Source organism: Ranitomeya imitator, chromosome 2 (assembly GCF_032444005.1).
Source record: "Ranitomeya imitator isolate aRanImi1 chromosome 2, aRanImi1.pri, whole genome shotgun sequence".
Taxonomy (NCBI): domain Eukaryota; kingdom Metazoa; phylum Chordata; class Amphibia; order Anura; family Dendrobatidae; genus Ranitomeya; species Ranitomeya imitator.
In genome coordinates this window covers 809,190,009-809,207,161 of record NC_091283.1, presented here as the reverse complement: position 1 = coordinate 809,207,161, position 17,153 = coordinate 809,190,009, and the positions used below count along the sequence as shown (strand labels likewise).

At 47.1% G+C, this 17,153-nt stretch overlaps 1 protein-coding gene across 1 annotated transcript in view; it reads right to left on the bottom strand.

The window, feature by feature from the left end:
* Positions 1-7,834, bottom strand: part of CFAP46 (cilia and flagella associated protein 46) — a 239,476-nt gene extending 231,642 nt beyond the window's left edge. The window contains exons 1-3 of the mRNA XM_069753829.1: positions 7,673-7,834; positions 3,032-3,156; positions 1,618-1,749 (exon numbers count right to left, since the gene is read on the bottom strand). Coding sequence (XP_069609930.1) covers positions 1,618-1,749; positions 3,032-3,156; positions 7,673-7,721 — 306 coding nt within the window. The 5' untranslated portion in view covers positions 7,722-7,834. The remainder of the gene's footprint in view (positions 1-1,617; positions 1,750-3,031; positions 3,157-7,672) is intronic.
* Positions 7,835-17,153: the final 9,319 nt, after the last annotated feature.

The window sequence follows — 17,153 nt, the reverse complement described above, 5'->3', positions numbered from 1 at the left end:
TCGGCTCAGTACAAGTGTATGAAAGCAATGCCACGCCCACTGGACAGCTTCGGCTCAGTACAAGTGTATGAAAGCAATGCCACGCCCACTGGACAGCTTCGGCTCAGTACAAGTGTATGAAAGCAATGCCACGCCCACTGGACAGCTTCGGCTCAGTACAAGTGTATGAAAGCAATGCCACGCCCACTGGACAGCTTCGGCTCAGTACAAGTGTATGAAAGCAATGCCACGCCCACTGGACAGCTTCGGCTCAGTACAAGTGTATGAAAGCAATGCCACGCCCACTGGACAGCTTCGGCTCAGTACAAGTGTATGAAAGCAATGCCACGCCCACTGGACAGCTTCAGCTCAGTACAAGTGTATGAAAGCAATGTCGATTTGGACTCTACTTTTAATGTCTAATTTATAAATTAATGAAAACGTTCATTTCTTAGAAGATATATGGATGCCATATATGAGACACTGCCCTGACTCCTCTGTATGCCCTATGCAGATGGACCAACTAGACTCTGCTATTGAGAGACGTGCAGAAGGGTCTAGTCGGGATGTGACCTCAAAAATAGAAATCACATACATGTGACCCGTGATAGTGTGCGCATTGCACACTGTCATGATTTGGCATTCTTCAGTCCTTTACAGTGATTGCAGACTTTACGTCTTAGCCCAGCAAAGCCCTTTAATACATACACTGGGCGGGGTTGTCATTAAGACTGGCGACAAGACAGTCTTAATGAAAGGAGGCGGAGAAGAGGAGCATGCCACGCAATGAATTCGGTGTCTCGTCTGAACGACGTGCGCCTCCTGCAACAGAAATGTTACTCCAGTCACGAACTGATGCAGCATTTCTGGAGTACAAAACGCTAGCACTGTTAATTAATTTGACAAGTGGGTGTGGCTGAGCCCTGTCACGGCTCCTCCCCAGTTCCCCCCATTTTAGTAGAGCTGGTTCCAGCTGGAGTGAAACCATATGAAAATCCCAAGATTTTGGCGCCTTTTCAAATCTTTTCTGACAGTTTTCTGGCCTATTGTGTATTTTTCAGCTTTTCTATATACTGTAGGCGCTTAATAGCCTCCAATATATTGATGACACGGAGCTCAGTATTGTGACATTAGTATTTAGTCTTCTCCTTCATCTAATGCCACTCCCAAGTTGCGTCATTCATTTTTTTAACCATTTAAAGTCCTGATACTAGTACTTTTATAATATAATATTTTGCTACGTAATATTTTTATTGATCTATATTATAAGAAAAGGTAATGCGAGAATGGGGAAACATAGGGAATATTTGGGAAATAATATAATATAATATATAAAATATTGGGAAATAATATAATATATTGGGGGTATTCTGGTTTCATTTTTTTGTTGCTAGAAATTTTTAACTTTTTTTTTACAAAAGTGTGGCAGATTTATTTATGATGTGTGCCTAATTTTGGCATAAAATAATAACTAAGAGGTGGTAAAAGTTAAGGAAAAGTGTCTTACATGACTATTGAGATGCCTCAAAACCTAATACCCAACGTGAATCATTGTGGAAAACTTGGTGCAACGTTCTCCTGTCTCTCTTAGAATCTGCCCCAAATTTGTGCTATTCTCTTTCGCTATGGACCACCTACCTCATCATTAGGAGACTTCACGCGGTGTAATTGAGCTTGGCATAGGAATGCCCGTCCTAAAAATTGGTTTGGAGGAGGTTGACTCTTGAAATACATCCGAAGACATTCTTTGCTCACTGCTGGACTTCCGAGCTGTCAAGTCAAGTAAGAAAACAAAAATTGTTATTTTACAGTTTTTAATGTGAAGAGCAATTATTTTACAGCAAAAATACAGATTGTGCAAAAAAAAAAAAAGTGCAGCCTGTGGACAAACGAGGAGGAGTGTGTGGGTGAGATCCTAATATCAGACAACGCAGGATCAATATCACAGACAGCAGGCGCAGCAAAAATGATAAAGCTCATTATATGAAATTATTACTGACAGCAACAAAATCAAAGAAGCTGCAAAGTGCAAAAATGTAAACTACAGAACACTTGACAATAATAGAAACGGATCACTAATTGCACCCATACTAAAAGAAGCAATCCCACTCCGTAAGGGTGCTTCACATTGCGTCTAGGCACCTGTTCATTGGCCCCGTCATGGTTAATGGCTGAACCCCCCGCAAACGGGGTTCGGACACATGCGACGACGGGGCCATAGACTAATGGTGACGGCACAGCGATGGTGCGCTCTGACGGCCATCATTTTCGGGAATGCACGCTTGTAGGAGGCGGACAATCCAACGTTGTAGACTTCATCTGGGTGTTCGCCTCCCGTAAGTGTACACTTCCAAAAATGATGCATGACACAACGCATGCTCGCTCTGCCGTCACCATTAGTCTACGGCCCCGTCAGCCCGTAAGTCCCAATTCTGTCTTGTGCGGGTAATTCGGACCGTAAACACTGATGGGACCACCCAACAGGGGCAGAAGCGCAATGTGATAGCACCATTAGGTGTTACTGCTAAGATAATTACTTAGTAATTACATATTACTATTATGCCTTTAGGGCAGAGATAGACTGCCGTATTTCTCGTGAAAGAATCGCATCGTATAAACCTCGCACTGACCGTCCTGACCTGAGCGTGACAGCTGCATAGTAATCCATCACGGTGTCACGCTCAGGTCAGGAGAGGTGCTGGGCCAGTCCGTGCAGTGCCACGAGAAATACGGCAGTCTGTCTCTGCCCTTAGGCATATTACTGGGATAAGACCCCCACGGAATCCGAGAATAAGGGTATGTTCGCATGATGCGTCTTTGCGGCGCGGCGAACAATACGCACGTTTTCGTTGCATTTTTTTGCAGCTTTTTTACTTGTTTTTTCACCCATTCATTTGAATAGGTGAAAATTGCTAGAGGAACTGACGTGCTGCGTTGCAAAATAATGGAGCAAGTCTCAAAACGCATGGAGGGCTCAAAGACGTACCGTAATATCTGACCCGGTCATGATAAATGCCGCCATCACTGTACCCGCAGGTCAGATGCCACTTACTTGGAGGGCTCGCTCGGCACACAGGATATATAAGTCGGAGCTGAACTTTTCTGGTCCATCTTTGGTGGATGCGTCCCCGTTTGCTGCTTTAATTAAGGAGTAAGCCTTGAGGAGGGCATCGGCATCTTGAGAGGTGAGAGAACAGAGCGAAGCATATGTTACTGCACACAATTAGCAGCCAGGATCCCCTCCGATCCCGCTTACAGACAGGCACGCGGGGCATTGTCAGCTCATTACATGGAAAATTAAAGGGTGGAAAATCAGGTCTGTAATTAAAGTCCCCAGTTATGTAATTGTGCTATTTGTGAGACGGAAACAAATCCCATTTTCATACTTAATTTAAAGGTACTCTGTGATAGACGAGGTATGTCCTCTGTCTATTTGGCCTTACTTAGACATCCGTTAATGCGTACGAGAGATATCCATGTTTTTCACGAATAGCACTCGTACATACAATAGTGAGTGGGGTCTTGCACATGTCCGAGATTTTCTGGGGAGTTAGCAGTCTCTGAAAAATCGCAGAGACATGTCCAATTTTCATCCAAATGTTGGCTCAGAATCAGCAATATCAGTCTACAGGGCAATGAAAACAATCACACTGCACTCGGATGGCATCCAAGTGCGGTCTAATTTTCACTGACTGTCACATAGGAAAAGGTGGAGAAACTTTTTCTTGCTTTCCCTATGGATGAGAAGAACTAATCAGACCACCCTCTGATCAAAATTGGCCAGTTTTTCTCATATGTGAGATAAACGGACGTCTAACACAGACAGCAGAATGAATGAGGCAGTGTCTAATTTAGGTGAAAAAAAACATCAAGGTTCCATTTATTCTGCCATAAATGCGACATCTTGACCAGACATACATCTTTTTCATGCTGGAAATGTCGCATATAAGGCAGAATGAATGGAACCTTGAAGCTTTTTTCACCTAAATTAGACGCTGTCTCTTTCTTCTATTGATTTTTCCTAGTGGACCCCTTGGAGCTTCTTTGACGGTGCGTCCTTCCTGAGCCTACGTGCTCTTTGTCCTTGTCCAATACTGGAGTGCTGCGAGCCCCCTCTATTTGTGTGTCTTACACAGACAGGCCATTGCTATATAGGTGGGCTGTGTAATGCTTCACATGTCCTATGGTGGCGCTGCAGGGGAAATAAACCTTTCCTGCCTATTGCCGCTGTTTTCTGGGGCAGTGAGACACCATCCCAAAAAGGGATTGTCCATGTAGAGCACACAGATAACTGCAGAGGTCACATGAATAATGGAGCCGATGTAATACATGCAGTGACCGATGGAGAGATGATGCTGAAAGATTCAAGGGTCATGTAAAATTAGAATACTCTATAACACCAGCTTGAAAAACGATTTTAAAATCTGAAATGTTGTCCTACTGAAATGTATGTTCAGTAAATGCACTCAATACTTGGTCGGGGCTCCTTTTGCGTCAATTACTGCATCAATGCAGCGTGGCATGGAGGCGATCAGCCTGTGGCACTGCTGAGGGGTTATGGAAGCCCAGGTTGCTTTGATAGCAGCCTTCAGCTCGTCTGCATTGTTGGGTCTGGTGTCTCTCATCTTCCTCTTGACAATATCCATAGATTCTCTATCGGGTTAAAGTCAGGCGAGTTTGTTGGCTAGTCAAGCACAGTGATACTGTTGTTTGTAAACCAGGTATCGGTATTTTTGGCAGTGTGGACAGGGGCCAAGTCCTGCTGGAGAATGACATTTCCATCTCCAAAAAGCTTGTCGGCAGAGGGAAGCATGAAGTGCTCTAAAATTTCCTGGTAGATGGCTGCACTGACTTTGGTCTTGATAAAACACAGTGGACCTACACCAGAAGATGACATGGCTCCCCAAACCATCACTGATTGTGGAAACTTCACACTAGACCTCCAGCAGCTTGGATTGTGGCCTCCACTCTTCCTCCAGACTCTGGGACCTTGATTTCCAAATAAAATGCAAAATTTACTTTCATCTGAAAATACCTTGGGCCACTGAGCCACAGTCCAGTTCTTTTTCTCCTTGGCCCAGATAAGACGCTTCTGACATTTGTCTATTGGTCATGAGTGGTGTGACACAAGGAATGTGACACTTGTAGCCCATGTCCTGGATACATCTGTGTGTGGTGGCTCTTGAAGCAATGACTTCAGCAGCAGTCCACTCCTTGTGAATCTCCCCCACATTTTTGAATGGTCTTTTCTTAACAATCCCTTCAAGGCTGTGGTTATCCTGGTTGCTTGTGCACCTTTTTCTACCACACTTTTTCCTTCCACTCAACTTTCCATTATTATGCTTGGATACAGCACTCTGTGAACAGTCAGCTTCTATAGCAATGACCTTTTGTGCCTTACCCTCCTTGTGGAATGTGTCAGTGACTGCTTTCTGGACATCTGTCAAGTCAGCAGTCTTCCCCATGATTGTGGAGCTACTGAAACAGATTAAGGCCTGTCCCACACGTCCAGATAATTCCGGTACCGAAAAAATCGGTACCGGAGTTATCCGTGTCCGTGAGCTCACGTAGTCCATCCGTGTGGCACACGGGCGGCACACGTGTGCCGCCCGTGTGCCGACTGGGTACCACACGGAGCGTGCAGGAGACAGCGCTAGAGATAAGCGCTGTACCCTGCATCTGGTGCTGAAGCCGCCATTCATATCTTCTCTCCATCAGCGTTCACTGGAAAGAAGATATCAAAAATCCTTTTTTTTGTTGTTTTTTTCGTGTTTAAAATAAAGATCCCTGTCCCCACCCTCCTCCCACCCCCTGTGCGCCCGCCCGCTGTTAATAAAATACTCACCCGGCTCCTTCGCAGCGTCCTGTCCTTGCCGCAGCTTCTCCTGTATGAGCGGTCACGTGGTGCCACTCATTACAGTGATGAATATGCGGCTCCACCCCTATGGGAGGTGGAGCCGCATATTCATGACTGTAATCGGCGGCTCCACGTGACCGCTCATACAGGAGAAGCTGTGGCGAGGACAGGACGCTCTGTGTGTAATGACTCTATATTATACATGAGTTTCACTTTTTGTATCGAAGAACTGAAATAAATTAACTTTCTGATGATATTCTAATTTAGTGAGAAGCACCTGTATTTGTTGTCGAATTTCCACAGCAAAACCGAAGAGCCCAATATCCGCACTAAATTGTGTAGCTATCATTGCGGTTTATCGCGGGGCATATCAGCAGTATAAACTGAGGTGTAATAACCCTATAATGCATTGGGGGTACAAGATCCGGACATCCAGACTGGCGGGATGATCCAGATTTATGTGGCAAGTCCTCAGTATTCATTCAGATTTCTACCTATTACTGTGCATAGGCAGAAAGATGTTAATCAGGTGAAATTGGGCCGGAGGAGCCAAAGCTCATAAATAATTATGACCCCATTTTGACAAGTAAGTGGTATCTGTCACTAGATTATGCTACACTCACCATAAACCTGGAGACAGATTACTTTTAGAGGGAAAGTGTTATCAGAAAATGAGCTTTTGTAAATTAGGGTTTTTTTGTGTAAAATGTATTTTTTTTATATTCTTGACAATATTTTTTCCCCATATCACAATCGGCAGTAAATATAAAAATGAGAAATCTTGGACTTTTCACATTAGCCACTGGGGCATTTTAACACTCTTAACTTCCTGTAGAAATCCGCGGGTAGATTAGCCACAATGAACAGACTGACCTTATCTTTTGCATTGAAGCATCTAATGAGCGTGTGCAGAGGTCATTGTGAAGGGAGGGGGAGCTCCTGAGCTGTGACATTGACTGTTTGTGATTGGTGTATCTGTGTTACCAGCTATGTGTAGAGGTGTTAACTATCATTGTAATCCTGCCTCTGATGATAAGGAAACTGCTGAAAAAAATAGGGAGACTTGGGCCTAAAATAGCCCCAGTGGCCAGAGTGAGAATTACAAGATTACTAATTTTGTTTTTATTCCAATAAAGATCATAGTAATAAAAAGAGTCCAACATTTTTTGAAAAAAGTAACACAGAAACCTGATTTAAACACTAGGTCAACTTTACAGCTTTAAGAACAATGTGAAAGGGTTTTTCTGTTTTCTGTAAATATAAGGGGCAAAAGATAAAGTTTTAAAATAACCAAAGAAATGAGATGTTAGAATAAATGTGCAGGAAACTGGACCAGTGGCCACGTCGGTAATCCATGGCCGTCGGGCGGGAGCCGTTCAGAACGCCCCCCACCTGCTGGAATCTGAGGCTCCTCTTCTGCTTTGCCAAGTAATCAGAAGAGGCGTCGGGGATGCAGACAGGCAGGAGGCGGATCGCAGGGTTCCCGTCCGGCGGCTGCAGAATACTGACCTGGCCACTGGACCAACCTGCGAATCGATTTGCTCAACTTTACCAGAGTAGCATTACTGACCAGTGGAAACCCCTACCGCTCCAATGTTGCCTCTGCCCTCACTTGCTTTTGTCTACAAGCTGCAGCGGTGATGTCCTGCCTATGTCATGTGACTGCTGCAGTCAATCACTGGCCTCAACAGTCAGGCCAGGATAGGCGGCACGTTACTGCTGCAGACTTGGAGAAAAAAAAAGACCAGACGTGGCATTGGAACGTTAAGGACTTCACAGGTGACTGGCGCTACTCTCCCATATCTTATGTCAGCCATGTAGAATGTAAGCAGTTACCTTTCCGATTTTCGGCTGCAGAGAGGAGCTGTCTTATAATTAGATCCATAGTAGTCCAGAACGTCCAGGTAATAGATTCAGGAACAATGGGATATGAATGTTCAGAAGCTGCGGTGGTGGCCAGGAGACACCTACAGAGGAATGGCAGAGAGGAGAGAGCGACACAACATCGGCACTAGAGATGATCAGAGAGACTTGTAGGACCGTGGTCCACCGTCCTCGTCAGTAGTCCCTGGCCCAGCATCCTCGTCAGTAGTCCCTGGCCCAGCGTCCTCGTCAGTAGTCCCTGGCCCAGCGTGCTCGTCAGTAGTCCCTGGCCCAGCGTCCTCATCAGTAGTCCCTGGCCCAGCGTCCTCATCAGTAGTCCCTGGCCCACCGTCCTCGTCAGTAGTCCCTGGCCCAGCGTCCTCGTCAGTAGTCCCTGGCCCAGCGTGCTCGTCAGTAGTTTCTGGCCCACCGTCCTCGTCAGTAGTCCCTGGCCCAGCATCCTCGTCAGTAGTCCCTGGCCCAGCGTCCTCGTCAGTAGTCCCTGGCCCAGCGTGCTCGTCAGTAGTCCCTGGCCCAGCGTCCTCATCAGTAGTCCGTGGCCCAGCGTCCTCATCAGTAGTCCCTGGCCCACCGTCCTCGTCAGTAGTCCCTGGCCCAGCGTCCTCGTCAGTAGTCCCTGGCCCAGCGTGCTCGTCAGTAGTTTCTGGCCCACAGTCCTCGTCAGTAGTCCCTGGCCCAGCGTCCTCATCAGTAGTCCCTGGCCCAGCGTCCTCATCAGTAGTCCCTGGCCCACCGTCCTCGTCAGTAGTCCCTGGCCCAGCGTCCTCGTCAGTAGTCCCTGGCCCAGCGTGCTCGTCAGTAGTTTCTGGCCCACAGTCCTCGTCAGTAGTCCCTGGCCCAGTGTCCTCGTCAGTAGTCCCTGGCCCACCATCCTCGTCAGTAGTCCCTGGCCCAGCGTCCTCGTCAGTAGTCCCTGGCCCAGCATGCTCGTCAGTAGTTCATGGCCCACAGTCCTCGTCATTAGTCCCTGGCCCAGCATCCCCGTCGGTAGTCCCTGGGCCACCGTCCTCGTCAGTAGTCACTGGCCCAGCGTCCTCGTCGGTAGTCCCTCGCCCACCGTCCTCGTCAGTAGTCCCTGGTGACCACATAATACAAGTATGGCGGCTTGAGCAGGATTCTGTGAATCCATTAGATCTTCTCTAATCAGGACAAAAAAGGCACTTAAATGATATCTGGTTGTGCAGCCTACAGGCCAAAGACACCGACGTCATGAAATTGTCCTCCCTAGGTGTGATACAGAGGGAAACAATGAGGGTTCTCATTTCCATGGAGCACTAACCTTAAAAACAGATTTTTCCATCAGCCTCTTCCTCCCTGGGTCATTTTCTCGTACTTTTGTTTTCCCTCCCTTTCTTTCAAGAGGCATATTTTGGCGACATTAGTTGTTGTTTTGAATGCAAAGCAGCGGAAAAAAATCCCATTTGCGGTGAAATTATGAAAAAAAATAGATGCTGCTCATTTTTAAAGCTCTCAATGTGCAGTAAAAATGACCCGGCAATGTGATTTTTCAGGTCAGTACGATTACAGCGATATCTGATGATTTTTGTTTCTATATTTTACTAGTTAAAGACCTGAGTAGTTCACTGACGTCTCTGGCTGGCTTCTTCCTGCCCTGCTCCAGTTACACACTTATGGCGGAGGCATGTCAATCAAACGCAGTGGGGCGGGGAGAAGCCGGCCAGGGACGCCATCGCACTACTCAAGTCTCTTCCTATAGTCTCCAAATGGCAACACTAGAGTTTGGATTTTTTTCTTTATACAGTTTACCCTATGGATTCATTAATTTGATATTTTCATAGATTCGGTCTTCTAGAGGTGCAGTGATACCCAATATGTTTATTTTTTCACATTTTAATCAATTTTTGAATACAGAATGTGATTTAAACTTTTTACATTTTATGAATCATTTTAAAAACGTCTTTTTTTTTTACTATTTTTTAAGTCTCCCTTGAACCTACAATATTCTGATCTCTTGCATTATATACTGTGATATTACAGATCTGCGATATATCAGTAAATTACATGCTGGGCTTCAAAGGATGAACAAGATGGAAGTGATCGGCCTCCAGTATGAGGGTTTTGGGTGCCAGAATGCGTCTGCACTGGCAACATAATCATTTAAATGCCACCATCAGTGATTGACAGCAGCATTTAAATGTTTAAAGGGCAGAGATTGTGTTAGTGGCAGGTGCAAGCCAGAGGCGGACACATAAATGGTGCAACCTGCGCGGCCGCACAGGGGCCCTAGAGGTAAGGGGCCAATTTCTACCTCCAAATCAGGTGCAATTTTGCATTTTTAGGAGCTATTGGAATGCAAAGGGCCCATGTATTGTTCTTGCACGGGGCCCTTTTCTGTCTGTGTCCGCCGGTGGTCCCAGCTGGATAAGAGAAGCCGAGGCTGCTCCATACTCACACTCCCTGATGATGACGTACATGTACGTCGGGGGGCAGGAAGTGGCTGAAGGGTCGTTCTCACCTTTATAGATGGATATTGTCATGTAGTATATGTAGTTACAAGCACTTTTGCAATTTATCATTTATTAAAACCTGCACCCACTCTTGAGATCTTAACACTTTCCTCTGTGCTTACACCTTGTTGCCTAAGAGACCGACCACCGCAGCTGTCTAGCCTGTAAGGTTTGTGGTGAAGCTAAGTAACAGAGCTCCAGCTTGAAAACAAGCTGAAGAGAAAGCTTGTAAGCACCGTGCATGTTCGTCCACCGCTGCTAGACACCAGTGCTGGTCGGTCACCTTGGCACCGAACTGTAATCAAAAAGAAAAAGTGTTAATATCTCAAGAAAGGTGGAAAATCTTAATAAACAGTAAGTTGCAAAAGTGTTTAAATTTACAAGCACTATCCGACAATATCCATCTATGAAGAGGGGAATAACCTTTAAAATGCTTTTTTTTACTTCACGGAGGATGCAAAGTCCCCTGTGTGAACAGAGCGTCAGTATGTGACCGCTGCTCCATACACTTCTATGGGATTGATAGAAAATGGCTGATCGCTGTGTTCAGGAATTAACTGGAGCACTGACGCGCTGTCCACACTGGGTAATTTGTGACCTCCCGGTTCCTGTACATTGAGGGAAAAACCTCTTTATACAAACAGAAGTGTTTTTTCCATTTAAATCGATCAGAAATAAATCGGGGTACGGAGCGCCCATCTGGTGCCGTACGGTGACAGCATTAATGGAGGAAGCTGCATGAAACGGCGACACTCGGAGCGCCCCATACAGCCGCCTGCGGGGTCAGTGCACGCTGCACAACTGGCTTTGGGCTGGCGGACGACCTCCGGCTGCAGCGCCTCCGCAGGGGGAAGGAGACAGTGCACAGCTCCTATTGAATGTCCTGCAATGCGTTCTTTGCAGACTACAACTCCCACCATTGCATGGCTGCAGACTACTACCCTGTATAGAGATGGCAGAGAGACTCCAACCTGACTGGTCAGGCAGATGGCACAGCAGGCACATTACCAGCTCAGCCCAATAACGTCCTGCCAGCAGAAAGAGACAACGTCCCCGGATGTAAAGAGTCGCAGGGCGTGCTGGGCCTTGTAGTTCCGCGGCAGCTGCGGCCCGTCAGTGACCAGGGAGAGCTCGGTATAATACCGCACTGTACTCACCTCTGCAAGCGCCGCAGCTACAACAAGACTTCCAACCCTGTAACCTAGCAACAGGACGCGCGGAACGACCGTCAGCTACGGAAGCCGCACTGGCCCGAAACTAGTGAATTATTGGCGTTCTCTAGATAGATATCGCTGCATAGAGGAAAAGGGAGATAGATCTCTGTGTCAGTTCAGTCTAAAAAGCGTTTCCAGCTAAAAAAAATATATACTTATTTAAAAAAAAAAAAACATGCAGCTGCATATGAGATAATACAGGAAAAAGGCCATAATTACAACTGGTGCACATACAGCTCGTTGCTTAGGAGACCGACCACGGTTGCTGCCGAGCTTGTAAGCACTGCGCTGTAGCTGGCTGGGATTAGGAGGTGACAGTGCGTTCCAGCGATCATGGCCAGGTTCAAAACAGTGCTTACAGGTCATATAGAAAAGAGCATACAAGTCCGCTGCTTAATAAATATTAATTATTAGTCAATCCCCCCCAATTCATTCGAAGTCCCTGTTTTGGGTCCTCTCTTTCCCAAATTCATTATGTTTCTACCCTGTCTTCACCTAATTCATGATATGTCCCTGTATAGCATCATTTACAACTCCCCAATTCATTATAAGTTCCTGAATAGCATCCTCACCCACCCACCAATTGATTGTAAGTCCCTCTATAGCATCCTCATGCACTACCCAATACATTATAAGTCCAAAATCTCGCCCCCCAATTCATTATAAGCCCCTCAATAGCCTCCTCTACCACCAACTAATTCATTATAAGTCCCTGTATAACATCCTCCCCCACATCCCCAATTCATTGTCTCTGATACCATCCTCACCCCGAATTCATACTAAGTCCCTGACGACTTCCTCCATAATTCATTAAAAATCCCTGTTCACAACCTCGTACACCTCTTCAATTCATTAAAGGCCCTGATAGCATCCTCTTCCAGCCCCCAATTCATAATGTATTTCTGTATAGTGCCCAATGTCCCTTTTACCTCCCCAGTGTGTTAAAAAAGAAGAATTATAATGCTTTCACACTCCATTCTGGCACCTGTTTCTTGGTCCCATCGGGATTTACATCCAAACCCCCCACAAAATGGTATTCTCTTGTATATGTGGCACCCCAGGAGTTCGGGTACCACAATAGTGCTGCCTTCCTATCGGGGAGAGTAGTGCTATGCCTGGAGACAAGTGAGATTCCCTTTGGCAGGTTATCACACACACACACAACACCTTCCAAATCCAGGCCAGGAGGGAGAGCTCAAAACCCTGTTTTAGGCCAGATTCCCTGGATAAAGATCCTGGTCTGGAGGAGGAGCTAGTCCAGTCTGTGAGCGAGGACAGACAGGAAAGGAGCAGAGGAGAAATTCAGGGCTCAAGGAGGCTGAGACTAGGCCTCCGAGGAGTGAGTGCACAGAGACTGGTTACCGGGAGCGCCGAAGCTAGAGTGGAACTAAAGGACACTCAGCAGAACCGGAGGGCATAAGATCATGCAGACATTGCCCAAATTACGCCTTGAGCCGAGAAAGTACGGCTCAAGCTGCTTGCCATACAGGTACCTGTCCCAGGACAGGAGAAAGAACTGAAAGAATTAGGACCTTGTTTGGAAAACTTCAGGCAGCAACGGACTTTAGCAAGCGCAGAGTGGAAGGCTCCTAACCTGACTTGCCAAGGGGATTCCGTTTGTTTCCGGGCTGCCTGGACTCCTATGTACCTGTTGCCGGTGCCCTGGGCTGTGGCCTGCCAACTACAGTAAACAAGGTAAAGACTTACAACTTGTGTCCTTTACTTATTTGCCGGTAACCGTCATCACCACCATACACCTTAAGACCCCTGGGGACTCCGCTTCACCTGTGGGAAGTGTACCATCAGAGCTGCAACAACATCCCCCAGAGGACCCCTTTAACGCAGCGTCGGTCCCACTATTGACCGAACACCACAGGTGGCGTCACGACAGACTTATAAACATTTTTTAAAAGAACGTTCCCCTTTAATTGAGCGCCCAGGGCACGGACCGGGTTGCAGCCACCGTTACATCCCCTTTAAGAAGTGACTGGACCCGAGCCGAGTACCCCAGGCCATGGTAGGACAACTCATATGTGCCGAAGGGGCCGTAGACTATAATGGTGCCTACAAAGTGAACGTATGCTCTGTTCTGCATCATGTTCAGGTGTGTACTACTGGAGAGGGACACTCAGACATAGTAGGCTGCATCTGGGGGTCCATCTCCAGGAGGTGTACACACCCAAAAATAATGCATGACAGAGCACACAATTGCTCTGCTGGAACCATTATTTTCTATGGCCTATCTTCTTTTGCCGGGAGGTTCTGACGTAAGACCAGATAGGACCAATGAAACAGATGCCAAATGCTGGCACAATGATGAGGGCAATCTGACCATGAACCCCCAGAGTCTCGGGCTCCGAGCGACAGGCCAGAATGTCCTCATTAGAAGCCTCCCTGCACTTCTGCCATGGGCCCCGCTCCACCTCTGGGCCCCTGTGCAGCCACATGACGGTATGTCCGCCCCTGAATTACAACTAATAGCTGATTGGTGGGGGCATCGAGTGTCGGACCTAAGGATAATGATAGTTAGATATTAGATGCCCAGACAGCCCCTTTACCCAAAATTATTAAGCCTTATAGATTTGTAAAAAGTAAGGCAACAAGATTAGAAAATCTTACTTTGAAATGAGCTCTGATATGTATTCCTTTGCTTCACAGAATACATTTTGGAGGCTGCGGTGCATCGCTGAGACGGTAAATGTTAGGATTCGCGGAATGATGAATGACAGTTGGGTGGATTCTCTCCATACTAAGCCTTTTCATACTTATCGTGCATTTCTGACAGGTACACATCAGCTGTGAAGATAAATATGCAATGTTGAAAGGCAGGAGGTTCTGAGGCTTTGGGTAATGAATGTTCCCGTCCTCTGAATGTGTAATGAAGCTCTGCTTTATCAAGATTTAATTTGCAGCCACTGCTGCATACAAGACATGGTGACCTAAAAAGCTTGCAGATAAGATAATTATCCTAGGAGACAGGGTCTGAGGACTTGGGAGGGAAGAGGTGTTCTAGCCTGTGAAGGGTGCACCTAATTATCAAGCGAGGTGGCATGACTCATAATATGCCAGGTTATTAGATGGCAGGGGGAATCCGATTCAGCTTTATTTTCATCTTTCCTACACTGCCGGTTGTGCGATAGCTTTAAAGAACGAACCTTCTAATGACCAATTATACTTTATTTGCAAGAGACTGATAACGTGGGTATATGCCTCAATGCCAGTGACGCGCAGAGAGAACTACCTGTACTCCGAGCGATATGTAGAGAGTGACAGACCCCGCACTACACATGGAGAATATGTAGAGAGTGACAGACCCCGCACTACACATGGAGGACAGGTAGAAAGTGGCAGACCCCAAACTACACATGGAGGACAGGTAGAGAGTGACAGACCCCGCACTACACATGGAGAATATGTAGAGAGTGACAGACCCCGCACTACACATGGAGAATATGTAGAGAGTGACAGACCCCGCACTACACATGGAGAATATGTAGAGAGTGACAGACCCCGCACTACACATGGAGGACAGGTAGAAAGTGGCAGACCCCAAACTACACATGGAGGACAGGTAGAATGTGACAGATCCCGCACTACACATGGAGGACAGGTAGAAAGTGGCAGACCCCAAACTACACATGGAGGACAGGTAGAGAGTGACAGACCCCGCACTACACATGGAGGACAGGTAGAAAGTGGCAGACCCCAAACTACACATGGAGGACAGGTAGAAAGTGACAGACCCCGCACTACACATGGAGGACAGGTAGAGAGTGACAGACCCCGCACTACACATGGAGGACAGGTAGAGAGTGACAGATCCCGCACTACACATGGAGGACAGGTAGAATGTGACAGATCCCGCACTACACATGGAGGACAGGTAGAAAGTGGCAGACCCCAAACTACACATGGAGGACAGGTAGAGAGTGACAGACCCCGCACTACACATGGAGGACAGGTAGAAAGTGGCAGACCCCAAACTACACATGGAGGACAGGTAGAGAGTGACAGACCCCGCACTACACATGGAGGACAGGTAGAGAGTGACAGACCCCGCACTACACATGGAGGACAGGTAGAGAGTGACAGATCCCGCACTACACATGGAGGACATGTAGAAAGTGGCAGACCCTGCACTACATATGGAGGACAGGTAGAGAGTGACAGACCCCGCACTACACATGGAGGACAGGTAGAATGTGACAGACCCCACAATACACATGGAGGACAGGTAGAAAGTGACAGACCCCACAATACACATGGAAGACAGGTAGAGAGTGACAGACCCCGCACTACACATGGAGGACAGGTAGAGAGTGACAGATTCCGCACTACACATGGAGGACATGTAGAAAGTGGCAGACCCTGCACTACACATGGAGGACAGGTAGAAAGTGGCAGACCCCAAACTACACATGGAGGACAGGTAGAGAGTGACAGATCCCGCACTACACATGAAGGACAGGTAGAATGTGACAGACCCCGCACTACACATGGAGGACAGGTAGAAAGTGGCAGACCCCAAACTACACATGGAGGACAGGTAGAGAGTGACAGACCCCACACTACATATGGAGGACAGGTAGAGAGTGACAGATCCCGCACTACACATGGAGGACATGTAGAAAGTGGCAGACCCCAAACTACAGATGGAGGACAGGTAGAGAGTGACAGACCCCGCACTACACATGGAGGACAGGTAGAGAGTGACAGACCCCGCACTACACATGGAGGACAGGTAGAGAGTGACAGATTCCGCACTACACATGGAGGACATGTAGAAAGTGGCAGACCCTGCACTACACATGGAGGACAGGTAGAAAGTGGCAGACCCCAAACTACACATGGAGGACAGGTAGAGAGTGACAGATCCCGCACTACACATGAAGGACAGGTAGAATGTGACAGACCCCGCACTACACATGGAGGACAGGTAGAAAGTGGCAGACCCCAAACTACACATGGAGGACAGGTAGAGAGTGACAGACCCCACACTACATATGGAGGACAGGTAGAGAGTGACAGATCCCGCACTACACATGGAGGACATGTAGAAAGTGGCAGACCCTGCACTACATATGGAGGACAGGTAGAGAGTGACAGACCTCGCAGCACACATGAAGGATAAGGGAGAGAGTGACAGACCCCACACTATGTATGAAGGATAGGTAAAGAGTGACAGATCCCACACTAGACATGGAGGATAGGTAAAGAGTGACAGACCCCACACTATGTATGAAGGACAGGTAAAGAATAACATACCCCACACTATGTATGAAGGATAGGTAAAGAGTGACAGATCCCACACTAGACATGGAGGACAGATAGAGAGTGACAGTGACAGATCCTGCACTACACATGGAGGATAGGTAGAGAGTGGTAGACCCACCACTACACATGAAGGATAGTTAGAGAGTGACAGATGCCACACTACACATGGAGGACAAATAGAGAGTGACAGATCATGCACTGTATATGTAGGACAGATAGAGAATGACAGACCCCGCAGTACACATGGAGGATAGGTAGAAAGTGACAAATCCCATGTAGGGGATGTAAATATTCTGCTGTTCCCTTTGCTTCCCAACCCCTTTAAATATGTTACACAGTTGCTATTATTGTGTTCGTACATGGCGGTACTGCTACACATAAAGTGTAGTGATGAGCGAATATACTCGTTACTTGAGATTTCCTGAGCACGCTCGGGGGTCCTCCGTGTATTTTTTAGTGCTCGGAGATTTAGTTTTC